This window comes from Candidozyma auris, chromosome 6 (assembly GCF_003013715.1).
Source record: "Candidozyma auris chromosome 6, complete sequence".
NCBI classification, from domain to species: Eukaryota; Fungi; Ascomycota; class Pichiomycetes; order Serinales; family Metschnikowiaceae; genus Candidozyma; species Candidozyma auris.
Window position 1 is genome coordinate 39672 of NC_072817.1, and position 15965 is coordinate 55636.

A 15965-nucleotide genomic window follows, 5' to 3' on the forward strand; every position below is an offset into this window, starting at 1 on the left:
GAGTCGATTTCTCTTCTTTATATACGTTCTCCCACGCTTACCCTTCAATTCCCCTCTACAGTGTGTTCCTCGGGGAGCCGCGGAAGAGATTATAGATTACCAATTAAGCAGCTTGACTCTGGCCAGCATAAGCACCTCCTGCTAGGAGAACCCAAACACACACTAATAGCACAAAAAGCGATATAAATAGCGGTGATTTCCCTTCAAAACATCTCGTTTTGGTTTCTTCCTCCGTCCCTACTTTTTCTTCCTCCCCACCTTCTTCACCTCTTCGTCCTTGGGCGCACCTCATCGCCCATCGCACATCGCACAAATTTTAGAAGATCTCAAACCTACACATTCAACTTCCTTCTTCTAAAACTCACCAACACACTCAGTATCAACGCTACGATGTCTGTGCCCGACGTGCCCGTGGAAGTGTCCAAGGTGTTCGACACCATTCTTGTGCTTGATTTTGGCTCGCAGTACTCCCACCTCATCACCAGAAGGTTGAGAGAGTTCAACGTGTACGCTGAGATGTTGCCATGCACCCAGAAGATCAGCGAATTGTCGTGGAAGCCCAAGGGTGTAATCTTGTCGGGCGGTCCTTACTCCGTTTATGCTGAAGACGCTCCTCACGTGGACCACGATGTATTCAAGCTTGATGTCCCCATCTTGGGCATTTGCTATGGTATGCAAGAGTTGGCATGGATCAACGGTAAGGGCGTGGGCAGAGGCGACAAGAGAGAGTATGGTCCAGCCACTTTGAACGTGGAGGACCAGGAATGTCCTCTCTTTAAGGGCGTCGACCACTCTCAGGTGTGGATGTCCCACGGTGACAAGTTGCACGCCTTGCCCACTGGGTTCAAGACTGTAGCCACGTCGGAGAATTCTCCTTTCTGTGCCATCCGTCACGAGAAAGACCCCATTTTCGGTATCCAGTTCCACCCCGAGGTGACCCACTCCGTCAACGGTAAGTTGGTTCTTAAGAACTTTGCCTTAGATATTTGTAAGGCTAACGCCAACTGGTCGATGGAAAACTTCGTCGACACTGAGATTGCCAGAATTCAGAAGTTAGTTGGTCCTACCGCTGAGGTGATTGGTGCCGTCTCTGGTGGTGTTGACTCCACTGTGGGCGCCAAGATTATGAAGGAGGCCATTGGCGACCGTTTCCATGCCATTTACGTCGACAACGGTGTGATGAGAAAGAACGAGACTGAGACTGTTTACAAGACCTTGACTGAAGGCTTGGGTATCAACTTGACTGTCGTGGACGCCAGCGAGTTGTTCTTGAGCAGATTGAAGGGTGTCACCGACCCTGAGAAGAAGAGAAAGATCATTGGCAATACTTTCATCCATGTTTTCGAGGATGAGGCCGCCAAGATTAAGCCTGCTTCTGGCCAGTCCATCGAGTTCTTGTTGCAAGGTACCTTGTACCCTGATGTGATTGAGTCCATCTCTTTCAAGGGTCCATCTCAAACCATTAAGACTCACCACAACGTCGGTGGCTTATTGGAGGACATGAAACTCAAGTTGATTGAGCCATTGAGAGAGTTGTTTAAGGACGAAGTTCGTCATTTGGGTGAACTCTTGGGTGTTCCTCACGACCTTGTGTGGAGACACCCATTCCCTGGTCCAGGACTCGCTATCAGAGTTTTGGGTGAGGTCACGAAGGAGCAGGTTGCTATTGCCAGAGAGGCCGACGCTATCTTCATCGAGGAAATCAAGAAGGCTGGCTTGTACAAGCAGATTTCCCAGGCTTTCGCTGCTCTTTTGCCTGTTAAGTCTGTAGGTGTCATGGGTGACCAGAGAACTTACGAGCAAGTGATTGCTTTGAGAGCCATCGAAACAGTGGACTTCATGACCGCTGACTGGTTTGTGTTTGAAGCCGCTTTCCTCAAGAAGGTCGCTTCTAGAATCGTCAATGAGGTTGACGGCGTAGCCCGTGTCACCTACGACATCACCTCCAAGCCACCTGCCACTGTCGAGTGGGAATAGACGTTTGTAGACGATCAAAAATGTGTATTAGTATAAAGTAAAGAAACAAAGATTGCATCGAGAACTGCTGAATGTAGGAGGGCAATTAGCATCTTTCTAAGTAGCGTCTCTGGACCAGTAGTCGTATTAATCTAGAATCAGCGGTTGTCTTTCGCAACCTCTCAAATTTCACGTCAGTGTTATCGCCACGCCACGAGCCAAGCACAAATATAAAATGCACAATTTTGATGATTAGACACCATTGATACTAAGATAGAGGTCTCCAATCGAGATCGTCAACTCTTCCCCGCAAAACTGGCCTGTCGAAGGACCGTGGCTATAAGCATATCGTTATCGTGAGAAACACTTAGTAGAAACACATCCTTAGCGCCATCAGTACCAATGCTTGGTTTCTTCCCCACACTGTACTTGTACCACTTGTTGAACTCGAACGTCTTCTGATCGCTCTCGTCTAGGGTCTTGAACACTGCTTCCTTCGCTGCCCAAGAGCCTGCTAGGTATCTAGCCGCCGCCTCGCTTCTTAGGTCTCTGAACTTGGCCAATTCACGTGGATGGAGAATTCGTTGACATAGTCGGTCCGAAAAAGGTTTTCCTTTTGCTAGGAGCCTGCTAAACCGCAGGATGTGCACGATATCGACCCCCAACCCCAAGATCATTGGAAGTTTATTGCATTCGCACGACAGGACCAAAGTATGGAACGAGAATGGAGTGTTAGAATAGACTAGACAATTTCGATAATGGTTTGTAATGGCTTTCACTAATGTATTGAAGCTGACGTTGTAATGATTGTATATAATTGTATTAAGTATCGATGTAAGTTCTTCACCATTATTTGCTGCTCCCACTACAGAACTGCCATTTTGCAGCCATTTTACTTTGGGATTGCGAAAGAGACGAACAGTACAAGGTCATTGCCCAAATCAGGTTTTTTTTTTTTTTTTTTTTTTGAAAAGTCTCTGAATTTGAAATTTTGAATTCTGATATCTGATCAGGGTCAGTAATTGGCCTACTTTGTCAGATGCAAAATAGTGTTTAATTTATAGTACACCAGGATGCGTTCCTTTCGAGCACCACCATTCTTCGAAGACGTCTTACAAGCTCCACATGCCTTGGATTGGGTATTGAAGGTATGATAACTTGAGCCTTGGACTTCCATTGACATGGGATTGTTATTTGGATTGACTTGTAGGGCAATCTTGAAACTCTTCGTCTGAGCTCACAACCAACTCGGTTCCATTGTCTAGTGGAGATGTGAGTGTTTCTAGTCTGAGATTTAGTGCTTTTATAGAATTGAGCAAAAGAAGGTTTTACGCTTCTTTACCATGATTTGGCAGTTGGCTTATGGCTGCAAAATGTCGTCGGCTTGCCTGCAAGGACCTTAAAGCTTTATGAACACAAAGAGGAATTATCTGAAAATCAAGATACTTTATGGCATCGTTCAAAAACTGGCATTGTGATAGACTATGTTTGAACCCGTTTCGCTTACCATCGGCCAAGTTGAATTGGCTCTTCATAAGGTAGCCACGACATTGTCGTATCCATCCACTTGTACGAGGACCTTCACTATGACTAATACCTAGACAGCTCGAGACTACACCTCATAACATTGTACTCTTTTACACAAATTGCCCCTGAACATCTTCGATGTCTTATATTAAGGCATCTCAACCTTCCATTTCTCCAACTCACCTCGTTCTAGACTCCCTCTGCCTTTGGCTTCCTTCCTCGAGCCCATTGCCTCTCCCCTCTTCGCAGCCTCCATTTTGCAACCATTATAAAGCGTCCGTATACTCTACAAGACTTAACTCCCTCGTCATCTCCTAATATGCTTCACAATTCTTTCTTTTATTTTCACGTCTCAACTGAGGTACTTCGATCTCTCGAAATCCTCACCACCGGCCACCCCACGTTTCGAGCTTTCGCACTGAAAAGTTCGTACCCACCAACTTCACTTCCACCTTCATCTTCGCTATGGCTTCATCTATTGCTGGCCCGGTGCCGCTTCCAGACTCTCGCTTCGACCTCTCCACATACTGGGGCCGTGTCAAACATTGTGCCGAGATCTCAGACCCTACGATGCTACTCAATACGAAAAGTGACATAGACCATGCCAAGAGGGTCGTATGGGATTACAGAAACGGCGTCACCGGGAAACTAACGCCCGAGTTCTGGAGATCGAAAAAAGTTTTGGACTCAACGTTGCATCCAGATACTGGAGAGACGGTTTTCTTGCCGTTCCGTATGAGCTCGTGTGTTTTGTCCAACTTAGTAGTTACGGCTGGTATGCTCACGCCGGGACTTGGAACGATGGGAACGGTGTTTTGGCAGGTGGCTAACCAGTCGTTGAACGTGGCTATCAACATATCAAATGCCAACAAGTCGCATCCATTGACAACAAAACAGATTGCCACCAACTATACTATGGCAGTGACGGCGTCGTGCTCTGTGGCCTTGGGGCTCAATGCGTTAGTGCCAAAACTCAAGTCCCTCAAACCGAACACCAAGATGATCTTGGGAAGATTGGTGCCTTTTGCTGCCGTGGTTTCTGCCGGTATCGCCAATGTGTTTTTGATGAGAAGTGAGGAATTGAAAAAGGGCATTTCTGTGTACGATAAAGATGGCAATGATTTGGGCTCATCCAAAAAAGCCGCCTTTTATGCTGTTGGAGAAACCGCCGCTAGCCGTGTCATCAATGCTGCACCCGTGATGGCAATCCCTCCATTGATCTTAGTGAGATTACAGAAAACAAGACTTCTTAGGGGTAGGTCCAAGTTGGCCGAAACAGCAGTCAATATCGGCTTGATTTTTGTCACTGCCCTTGTAGCATTACCACCAGCACTTGCAGTCTTCCCACAGCGGGAAATCATGGCTACAGAAAAATTAGAAAAAGAATTCCACAACTTGAAGGACAAAAATGGAAATAAAATCGACCAGGTGGAATTCAATAGAGGTATTTAAACATATATTTATTAACATTTTAAAACCGTTGTCAGATTTACCAAAATCTCCATCCGGCAACTTTTGAGGCGCCAATGGCCTCCTCTATGTGCTCTCTAGTTTCCTGGGACATGAAGTTCACTGCTGAAAACATCTCTGGCTCGCTGTTGTTTTCAAATTGCAACACGCCAACACCTTTGCCACCCAATTGCGCTTGGAAAGTTTCAAACCCTCTGGCTTCGTATTCCTTTTTCACTCGATCTAGGGTGCTGCTTTCTACATCTGGCGAAAGTAAAGTAATTGCACATCCTCCGCCGCCAGCTCCCGTCAACTTGGTAGCCCCGATTTTATGACTATCTCCGATTGCCTTGATAGTTTCCAACGCCGGGTGAGAGACACCCAAGGCAACAAGCAATCCATGATTGATGTTAAAGAGCTCACTCAATACATTTGTGTTGACAGTAGGCTGAAGCATCGCATCGTAGGCATCCATAGCCACTTCGCCCATCGCCAGCAAAATGTTTTCTGCGGCCTTGTTATACTTGGATGTCAATGCAGCTACGCCACCCACCAAATCAGCCGTGCTTCGAGGAATTTTTGTATTCGTTAAAAGTAGATCAAGGCCTGTGAAATTCCTCAAGTTTGTTCTCACTGCGACATTGCCAGGTCCCCCGAATCGTTGGTACATCACCGCACCACCGTGAGTTGCAACTGCATTGTCAATTCCGCTTGGGTTTCCGTGAAAGCATTTCTCTCCCATGAGTGACCATGCATCAATGAAGTTGGAGTCAGGAGTTCCCTTGCCGTGGTGTTTGGTATCGATGGCAATAGTAGGGTATTCAATGTGTTTGCCCAAGATAGCGAGTGCTGTAGAGATCGAAACCGAAACAGATGCTGAGGAACCCAAGCCAGCGCCGATGGGCAATGTCGAGCGAATGACAAAATGACAGCCTGGTGTATCTGGAGAACACAAGTTGGAATATAAGTACATGAAGCATCTGCAAGTGATATATGTGCGCTGGTCCTCCATGTCCAACAAATCGGACAAGTTATCTAGAATTTCTGGAATTAGCTCATCCGTGGCAACAGGTTTTCCCTCATGCCTATCAATGAACTGTTGAAGAGATCCCCACGGTATATCCTGCCTGTTCCACAGGTGTTTGAGGGAAATATCAGGAAATTCCAAGCAGATCTGGTTGGGGTCTTCATTGGGGACCACAAGGAGGTATGCCCTAAGACCAAGAGCGGCTGCAATGGCAGGTTTGCCATAAACCGTAGAATGTTCACCAAAGAGAATGACTTTTCCAGGAGCGGAAACGTAGAATGGTGAGGTCATGTATTAAATTCTATTTCTTGACTTTCTCCTTTACCTCATCTAGTGTCGCGTTACTATCAACGCTTTGTCCATGCATGCACTACTCAGTTGAAAAATTCCTTGAGCTCAGATATCTCCAGTATGAGTGCTTTAACAAATTCATCTTGCGCTTTGCCAGCAGTTTTCAAGACTTTGGTCTCCTCTGGAGTGCTTGGAATAATGATCGACGACAAGAACTTCGGATGTTTGAGAAGATTGTTGATGTAGTCCAAGAAGTCCTCTCTCCTCTGTGGTGTGTCCAAACCTGGAAGAATATACATGTCGACCGATGTAGGGGATTGACTTGAGATGTTTTCTGCTTTAGCAATCAGACTGAGGATTTGGTAGAAATGGCAAATCTGCGTTGTCTCCCAAGTAACGGCAGAGGAGACACGAAGCGTCTGTGAATCTTTTGCCCAGCTTTCTATACAAAACCCAATCTGCTTCCTGAAAGCTTTAATTGTATTGAAAACTTCAGTCTTGTTAGATGGACCCGTCAATGTAGCCGAAATGATTGGCATTATTCCATTAGTCCAGTTGCGATGTAGTTGAGGAGAGTTCTGAATCGTGATCCCTCCCTCACGAAGAGGCTGCGAAATAACACTTTCTCTTATCACCATGAACATGTTTCTGGTAATGAACTTCTCCGCAAATACACCAACAGATAGAAGAAGCTGGACAAACATAAGAGTCAAGTGTGAGAAAATTGGCTCATCGTGAACAACTATCAAGTGTGAGAATGAGTATAAGCTGAGGTAACTGTCGACTGTCTTTTGTTCGATAAGCGAGTTCGCCAATTCATTCTGAAGTGAGTCGGGTATGTTAAATGACACGAAACACTTAAAAATTGAAATCACCAAACGCAAGTCATTAAGAAGCTCGCCAAGATCCGTCGCCTTGTGGGTCTTGTCAGTCCTCGAGAGGTACACATCATTTTGTAATTGGGCGATGATTAATCTCGAACCTTGAGAAACGACTTGGTCAAAGAAGTCCCGAAGAATACTGAATCTCGAGATTATCAAATTCTGCTCGTTTCTGAGAGTAGAGAGGGCAATATGCGCCAACCTAAGTAAAGCACGTTGTGTAGTTGGTGTATTTTCATCCGTGCATGATCCGCCATGAAAAGCTATTGATGACTTCTCGATAATATCAAGCGCAATTTGGCCATCATCTTGAAAACCCTCGACAACGGTGCACGTCTGGGCGACAAGAAAAGCCAATTCAACCCTTTCTAATTTGAGCTGCGTGGCCGTAGTAACAATTTGCAGCTCCTCAATACGTTGCAAAGAGAGTATTTGAGGAATAAGCTTGACGTACAGGTTTAGCTTCTTGGAGGGTGCTCTACGACACAATGCCGTAATCAAAGCCCCGACAGACTTGGCAATGGCAACTTGTGAGTAGTAGTCTTGCATTCGAGCACTCCAATTCTCCAACATTGTTTTCATCTCCGCCCATTTGCCATTCGAGAAAAAAAGACTCTCCATTATATCAAGAGCATAGATGGCGTTCACACTAAATCTGTTTCTTCGTTGAGAAGAAGAGGTGAATTGAGAAAGTCGATAATTGGGAAAATGCTCTTCAAATTGCAGGGTTATTTGTTGCAACGTGGGCCCTTTCTGAAGTTTTGGACACAAAAACTTGGGAATATTCTTCACAAACGAGTCCTTGTGAAGGAGACCGTCTGTGATCAACGCCTTAATCGCCTCGCTCTTTGTTGTAAACAAGATGAGAGACAATATTTCGGCACTCTTCGCGATGACCTTATTGCTGTAACAAGCTGAAATGAGGTCGATAGAAGCTTTCGAATCATCTAGGTCACCATCCGCACTCTCAAGGGGTTTGAGAATTTCTTTGACAAAGTGCTCATCACTATTATCCTCATTTGCAATTGTCCAAGAATTGAATGCCAAAGCTATCGCATCTAGCAAGTGAGCTGTGACAGATGGAGGATAGTATTTCATCTCGTTTGCATTCTTTTTAAGGATGGCGAGAAGCGAAACAGATAAAGATGTTTCACTCTTAGAGCCTCCAAAAACATTTCTGCCGCTTATAAATAAGACTGAAAGACCCTCCTGGTTAGCATCCAAAATGGAGCATAAAAGGTCATACACAGAAACTCTTATGGTGTAGTCATCAAATAGGTTAGTGAGATCAGCAGCCAAGGAACGCAAAAATATTTGCGAGTATTCTTGCTCCAAATGCGACAACATTGATGGCATTGGCTCATCGTTCCAGATTCCACTAGTCAAGGCAGTAATCAAGTCCAATACAGACTTTCTAAACGACCCTCTCGAATAGATCTTGATTAAATCTTGAAGATGTGTAAACATTTTTCTCTCAAATTGGGAAGGTTTCAAGCCGACGAGACTTCTTGTAATAATCAAAATTTCAGAAAACTTTAGGGCGCTTCTAATCCAGTTTTTCGAGTATATTCCGGTTACATCACGGAAATCGTAATAGTTCATAGTGTCTGCGACTGACTTTATCATCTTGAAAATAGGTATGGGGGAACGTACCGATGCAACTTCTGGTGCTAAAAAGGATCTGATAATTTTGTCAGCAGAAATGCTAAGTTCTTTCACCGGCACAGATTGGCTTAAGTTGCCAGAATTCACTTCATTGAGTGCTGAGAGAATGCTAGTAAATACACCGACTAGTAAAATGCCCAACTCGAGTCTTTGCAAACCATCATCGAAATTGCAGTTTATAAAGCTTTCGAAGACCACGATTGCATGTTCAATCATAGCACCAAGTACTTCTCCCTGAAGGTTGTCGGGGAATCCATGTTTGTTCGTTAAACAGTCATTGGTAAGCGCCCCGATAAACTTAATCAAGGCATTTGTAAAGTCATATGAGCCGTTGACCATTTCAATAGATCCAAACATTATAGACATGAACAGCTCCTTTCCTCTGTTAGGAAGTAATGAAGATTTAGCAAGGTAGGGCCAGATTCTGGGAGAGTATACTGGCAACAAGTTGGTGAGTATTTTTATGACTTGGGCCAGAATCTCCGTATTGCGGTTGTGCAAACCCTGTTCAAGTAACCTAAAGAGGATCTCAAGTATGTCAGAGTCATCTGTGTATGCAGACATTGCCTTAAGAGCAGTAACGAAATCCTCCTTCTCAACTTGAGCGCTTGTCTGAACAAGCAAGTGCAACAAGTCTTTGAGCACGAGCATCTTCTGCAGATCTGTGATGTCGAATGTCTTTGAGATGTTTTGAATCACTCTTCCAAGAAATGCCCAACCACTGTACTTATACAAAAATGTCACAAGAACCTTATCATCCTTAGTAGGTATGACCTTAGCTTTGGTATTATAGCTGAGCATAAGAGATAATTTGTTATTCACTTCGTATGGTGGATAAAGGTCAACTGTCTCAGAGAGCTTCATGAGGTCAGTATTTTCTGAGTCAATGTCACAAATTCGACCAAACTCTTCTTTATCGAACACTGACATGTATGATTTGAGTTCCCTGAACTCATTGAATGCAAAGTTGCCATTGATTGAGGCCAATTTTAGGTATGGAGGAATGCTGACGGGAAATTTAGCCCTGGACAAAACAATGGCGTTGACAACTTCAGGGTTGTCATAGAATTTTTCAACTATGAAAGGTGGCGCTGAGCTCAATACTTGTTGGATGCAAGTCGCAGTATCGACATTCATTGGCATAAGTGGCAACGCGACCATTAGTAGATTGGATAAAACAATCGAATAAAGCTCATCAAACTGTAGAAACTGGTTGAGCTTGGTGACGTCTAGAAAAACATTACTCAGTTCGAGCACTTCTGTAAAAAACGCGATGCTGGCGTTAATCTTATCAAGAGGGAACTCCTTTACGAATGTTACCAGCATCTCCGAAAACTCCTCCACGACAATGGCCTTTTTATAAAGAATGATGAGCCAAGCATAGTTAACGATGGAGTTCACGTTTCTAGTTGAGATAATCTCGTCAATCAGCTTGAACAACTTGCCGTCATTCACATACAGTTGGCTCTCTGTATCGAAGCTATTTTCCAAGTCGAGTACTTGCAATGACACAACTGTCGCTAGAGATTGAAGCAACACAAAGCATTCCTTGTTTGTGATGAATGAGCCCAATGAGATCATGAAGTTTGTCTCATCCATGAACCTAAACCATTGGGTCACCGGAGAGATGCCACTAGACGAGATAATTATCTCACACAAAAGGCTTAAAAGCTCCAGCATAAAGAGTAGAGTCTCTGTGTACACAATAGTATCTATTGCATGAGATACACCCGTCTTGTAGGAGCCCAGAAGGATATCAGTTGCACATTGTCTGAGCGACTCGATAGCATTTTCGGCATAGCTTGAATCGAGAATAATCAGCTTTCCCAAGTTGCGTACAGTAGATGTAGAGTTCTCATCGTATCTTCTGCCGAGACAATTCTTTGCTATTCGAAGCACTACTCTTCTTTCTTTTAGAAGCATAGATGCATACCTTGCCAACTTCTCTCCCGTCTTCAACTCATCCTTATCGTCATGAAGGCGAGAGCCCAACAAGCTGGATGGCTTATTAGCACTTTCAAACTCGGGAATTCTCTGCTGTGTTTGAGTGATCACACGCAACGCCTCCTTGGGATCGACGTGCAAGATACGTGCTAATTTATTAGCTGTAGACACATTTTTCAGAACATCTTCAAACAAAACACCACGAAGGGTGAACTCATTTAGCATGTTCAAGTCCTTTGGATCCTTGCATCGGAATGGAAACGGCGAAAGAATCACCTCTTTTGAGTGCAAGAGGAACTCATCTAAGGCATCTAGTATATGAATCGTGGGTGTTTCGTTAAGGAGGGTCAATGCGGAGCCAAACGTCCACAGTGGGGTCTGCTCCATGGGTCTGAGACCACGCTGGTGGGAAAGAGCTTTGGAAGCCGGCATTGCCCTGGGAAGTGGTAGGTGATTTTAAGGTGTTTATGTTTGGTTGCAACCTACAGCTTTTTTTCTGTTGATATTGGTGCGCACACTCCATAGGAAGAATAGGTAGTCAAATGGTACCGAATATGAATGATAATACTTGAGAATAAGATGAATGATGTTATATAAATTTCTGGCCTGTTATTACTTTTCCTGACACTCATATGAGTATAGCTTTTTGGGGTGCCAAATTTTGTGGATCTACGGTGCACGAGCTTGATGGCTGCAAAACTCCAGTGTAAAGGTAGAGAACCATCTATAGAACTGTCAGAATCATTGAAAGGATTATGACATGAAAGAAGTGCTTGTAGATGACTGTATTTGGTAGCTAGTCTTCCAATATATATATATATACAAGCTAGCTGTCTACCGAGCACGAGACCTACAAGGATACTGTCCTGGAACTCAATGTCTGTTCAAGCGGCCCCCCGCCCCTTATTTATCAATTATCTCATGATTCTTCCCAGCGTTCACTAGCTAATAGTGGAAGCTCTTGTGCACTTCATCAGGAATAGGAGCGTCTGGTTCTGCAGCTGCCAGGAGCACAGAGTCACTGAATTCAAACTTATCCTGTTTCAACGGGGTGCCTTGTAACGTGACATTCTCAATAGCAAATTTGCCTTTCTCTGTTTTGCCCGTCACAAGCTTCTCCCACGCCACATGGCACTCCTCTACGGTCTCCCATGTCTGAGCTGCGTCTCTATATTCGCCATTGAAAGCAAACACATTTTCTGGCTTACCATCTGGCTTCTTGTAATCCTTGAACCACTGTCTTGTCGCAGCAAGAAGGCCAGGGCACTTCTTTTCGACATCGCCTATATCATTGAGCTCAGGCGCCAACTCGTCGTCCACATTGATTGCAATGACTTTCCAGTCTAATTCTCCATCATCCACCAAAGCCAAGGAGCCTAGAAGCTTGACTGTCACCACAGAACCTATGGGAAACACACTTGACCCAATCTCACACACATCCAACGGATCTCCATCTCCATACAACCCTTCCACGTTACTCTTTTGCGTTGGGTCCTCCCACGTTTGCGGAAGCGCCCCGTAATTGTGAATGTACCCGTGGTAAGGAAACAAGTTCCGCACAAACCTCACTTTTCCCTTCTTGAAGTCTTGCACTATCGGGTTACCTGGCTGCTTGGGGTCAATCTCAAACTTACCGTTCGACCATCGTGGAACTTCCACAACCATGGTAGCTGTCTTTTGTTGCGTATTCAATCGTAACGGGATGTCATGAAAATACGATATAACCTTGTTGGTTTGCCTATCGACAGCGTAGTTTCTATATTCCTGGGTGTATTTAGCACCCACACTGACATTGTCGATGTTGGCCAATGAAGATTGAGCTCTGAGGTGATTTTGCGTGAGGTGAAGCCTATGCACTGCTCGAGACGGCTGGTTGCTGCTCATGAAAGAAAAAAAGCGTTTACTTGGTGATATTCTGGGGTACATTTGCGGATGGTATATATGGCCCCGAGAGTGAAGCACTATCTCCACTTTTTGTCGCTATATCCGCGGCACATGATGAGCACACGAGAGAGATGGAGATAGGAATTGAAAACTACATACGAAGAAATTTGGAGTGTTCGACCTTGAACCATTCCTTTTGATGCTGCGAATAAAGAATAATGTATGTTGATTTTCGAATTATTAGGTTGAGTGGCATTGATGCCGTTGGTTGAATATACTACAAGGTGAGGGCCATTGACCGATTTTGACAGTTCTAGATCGGAAGTTTAGACATTTTAGTTGTTCTTTTCAATCATGATTTCAGGTAATTTTCCTTGATGTTACGATGTCATTATCTTCATCGGCTGTTGTTTCTAGTGACGGTTGAGATTCACCGAAAACGTCACAATTCTTCGATTCGAACTATTCTCATCATGAGCCATGTAGTGATCCTGATGTGTCGCCTTTTATTCTTGGAATGAAAAGGCTCGTAAAAGCGTTCAATTTTCCTGTTATACTTGCGTCGCTTAATCATGAATCTAATTATTTCTTCCGCTTTTGAATACGTGTATTCATCACTCTAAATGAAACTCCTACATTAAACAGGGGACTCCCCAAAGAACTGTGGCTTGCAGTTCTCGCTGAAGCCAGAGTTTTCGTCAGTCATCTCAATGATTTTTCGATTGCTCTCGATTTCTTTCTGTGACCATCCGTATGGATCCTTAGGAATCCATAATTTTGGCATCTGCGCCGCAATTGCTGGCTGATCGAATGCGTGCTTGTCGTCAACGACTTCCTCTTCCATGTTATACGTGGCAGGGATCATCCTTTTGGCGTGCCTGAAATTGAGGAAGACGTCGGGACGGACAAACCTTACGAGCCAGTTTTTAGACTCTGTGGTCTTAAAATCACGATCTGCGAGTAATGGCACAAGGTTCTGTCCACCTTCGAGTTGTTGAGTATCTTCTTCCACCCTTTCATGGTCTTTCTGGTCTTCTTTAAGAAGATCAGCCTTTTCATTTTTCCTCTTGTCAAGCACCTTGGTCTTGAAGTCTGACTCTCCTTGGTACGAAACGGTTTTAGAAAAGCCATCCAATGGCTTCATGCAATCTATTGGGAGGACAGTAGTCAACCTGCCGAATGCCTCTTTCAAGTTGATATGGCAGAAAGCTGTAAATGCAATTCCGATGGCCTGCAAGGCGACACAACCCCAACCCTTACCGACAACAAACAAACCCAAAAGACAAACCTGGCCCAAGTACAAACCTGTAAAAGTTTGAAAAAGTGCTCTTGGGTAGTGCAAACCTCTGTTATCAGGAGCCTCCACGAAACAGTATGTCAAATTATGACCGTAAGCAATGAATGCCAAAAGGAAAGCCACGCATCCGAACAACAAGATCATCGGAGCAATGATAGCAAACGCCAAGGTAATGGAAGCAAGGTTAGTGAAAATAGGGAACGTTGTACCCCACATGACTATACCTAAGCCGGAAAACCTTGCCCACTTCTTCCTAAGTGTCTTGTCCAAAAGAGCACCAAGGATGTAAAACAAGAAAAACGTGACAACTTGAAACAACGCACCACCAGCAATGGTGAACCCCTGCAAAATGAGGTAGGAAATGAAGAAGTTAGAAGATCTAGGCAAGTTTGCAGCCAAAAGATTCATGGCAGATGTTGGGTTGTTAATGATCTGTGCCACAGCTGCAGTAGCAGAGGAAGCCAAGGCAGTCACAAGGAAAGAGTTCACAGTCAAAAATCCGAAGTAACAGTTTTGTGTGAAGTCCTCAGTGTGTTGGAATGAGACGCATCCAGCGATCTTAGCCATGCCTCTGATGAACATAGGTAAAAGAGTCATCAACAAGGACAACATGATGGTTGGCAACAAACCGGTAACCACACCAAGAAGCCAGTCGGGCAAGTTTTGAATCCATCCTAACCAAGGAAGCTTCTCCGTCAAGTTATTGATGTTAGAAATTACACCGACAAACGCCACGGGGATAGCCCAGAAGATGATCAACGCAATGATAGCAGCCAGGGCAATAAGCTTTCTGGTGATCCTTTCCCACCAGAAGAGACGCATGTTATCCCAGTCAATATCAGCGGGATCATATCCGATATAAGCAGGGGTCATTCTCATTGGAGTATGGTGAACAACACTCTGATAAGCCAACTGAGCAGAAAACTGGTCCTCAAACTCGACAAAAAGCGTATTCTTGGGGTTGGCCATTCTGTATTTTTTCTGATGCTTCTTGACCTCTTCATCGAGCTCTTGAAGTTTATTCCGCAAATACTCGATTTTATCGACTTTTTTGGAGAAGAAGCCGCCCTCTTTGCATCTGGGTCTCTTTTTCTCCGGCACGTACGAATTGATGTCCTCTGGGTCCTCAACCTGAACACCCTTTTTGTCCATTTTCTTTTTGGCCTTCATTGCCTTCACCAAAAGCTGCGTGGTAGCCGCCTCCAACTGCATGGCGAAGGCCTCTCTTTGCCTGACCTTGTAAGCCAAGCGCCTGACGTTTCTGGAAACGTAGATTCTCTTGACGCCGTTGAAAAGCTTGACAAACTGCTTCTCGTCAAGAAACGCATCTGGCACCGACTGGAACAAGACGGTACGAGAAGATAACTTGTTGGCATAACGGGGCGACGACAAAACAGCGGCTCTAAGTGAATTGTAGAAGAATAGTTCTCTGTAGATCATGTAAATGACCCCTCCGTAGAAGAACCACGACATGAATGCATGTGCGTAGTACCTTCTGTGGTGTTTCACATTGGCAAATGAGAGCTGGTCCAACCCGTCGTGGCCATTGCCATTTGTGGCATTTATAGGAAGCAAAATCACCCAGATGAGCATGCCTCCAAGAAATGTCATAGCGCACATGATGAGGTAGCGCAAGAAGAAGTAACCATCCATGCCACACTGTTGAAGGATAAAGGAGTGGGGCTTCGTGAGCAAAACAAAAATCCAACGCACTGGATCCAAAGGTAATGGCTCTGGTTTCTTTTCTTCAGGCACCAAGTCAAATGAGGACTTTGGCGAGTAGATTCTCTTGAACTTGAGTCGAAGGATCAAGAACCCTCCTACAAAGCACCCAAGAAGGATCAGGTTCAGCACCAACGTCACCAAAACCGCCGACGTCGACGTGCTCTGGGTGTCTGCGTCGGCCATAGTAACTCAAGAAGAATATATAAGGTGGTTTTTAAGAAGAAAGTGGTACTAAGTGTGTAGAAAATTGTGTAGCTTCCTTTCTGCTTGGATCAAAACAGTGATGTCGCTTTGTGCAAAACTTTCCTCTACAAGTGAA

The 15965-nt window shown here is 44.6% G+C and overlaps 7 protein-coding genes across 7 annotated transcripts; 2 read left to right on the forward strand and 5 right to left on the reverse strand. All coding sequences in view use genetic code 12, as the record gives it.

Annotated features, from left to right (window-relative positions):
- Window positions 1-390: 390 nt before the first annotated feature.
- GUA1 (GMP synthase (glutamine-hydrolyzing)) lies at window positions 391-1977 on the forward strand (the record flags this gene model as incomplete). The annotated part of the gene is made up of 1 exon (XM_029037536.2): window positions 391-1977. The coding sequence occupies one exon, from the start codon at window positions 391-393 to the stop codon at window positions 1975-1977; it is 1587 nt and encodes a 528-aa protein (XP_028888592.1).
- A 275-nt stretch (window positions 1978-2252) lies between these two features.
- PPT2 (holo-[acyl-carrier-protein] synthase) lies at window positions 2253-2633 on the reverse strand (the record flags this gene model as incomplete). The annotated part of the gene is made up of 1 exon (XM_029037535.1): window positions 2253-2633. One exon carries the CDS (start codon window positions 2631-2633, stop codon window positions 2253-2255), a length of 381 nt encoding a protein of 126 aa, XP_028888591.1.
- A 1315-nt stretch (window positions 2634-3948) lies between these two features.
- CJI96_0004704 (uncharacterized protein) lies at window positions 3949-4935 on the forward strand (the record flags this gene model as incomplete). Its single annotated transcript, XM_029037534.2, has 1 exon — window positions 3949-4935. The coding sequence occupies one exon, from the start codon at window positions 3949-3951 to the stop codon at window positions 4933-4935; it is 987 nt and encodes a 328-aa protein (XP_028888590.1).
- A 37-nt stretch (window positions 4936-4972) lies between these two features.
- ERG12 (mevalonate kinase) lies at window positions 4973-6250 on the reverse strand (the record flags this gene model as incomplete). The annotated part of the gene is made up of 1 exon (XM_029037533.2): window positions 4973-6250. The coding sequence occupies one exon, from the start codon at window positions 6248-6250 to the stop codon at window positions 4973-4975; it is 1278 nt and encodes a 425-aa protein (XP_028888589.2).
- An 83-nt stretch (window positions 6251-6333) lies between these two features.
- Window positions 6334-11172, reverse strand: NUP188 (Nup188p; the record flags this gene model as incomplete). Its single annotated transcript, XM_029037532.2, has 1 exon — window positions 6334-11172. The coding sequence occupies one exon, from the start codon at window positions 11170-11172 to the stop codon at window positions 6334-6336; it is 4839 nt and encodes a 1612-aa protein (XP_028888588.2).
- A 513-nt stretch (window positions 11173-11685) lies between these two features.
- Window positions 11686-12624, reverse strand: CJI96_0004707 (inorganic diphosphatase; the record flags this gene model as incomplete). The annotated part of the gene is made up of 1 exon (XM_029037531.1): window positions 11686-12624. The coding sequence occupies one exon, from the start codon at window positions 12622-12624 to the stop codon at window positions 11686-11688; it is 939 nt and encodes a 312-aa protein (XP_028888587.1).
- A 637-nt stretch (window positions 12625-13261) lies between these two features.
- CJI96_0004708 (uncharacterized protein) lies at window positions 13262-15829 on the reverse strand (the record flags this gene model as incomplete). The annotated part of the gene is made up of 1 exon (XM_029037530.2): window positions 13262-15829. The coding sequence occupies one exon, from the start codon at window positions 15827-15829 to the stop codon at window positions 13262-13264; it is 2568 nt and encodes an 855-aa protein (XP_028888586.2).
- Window positions 15830-15965: the final 136 nt, after the last annotated feature.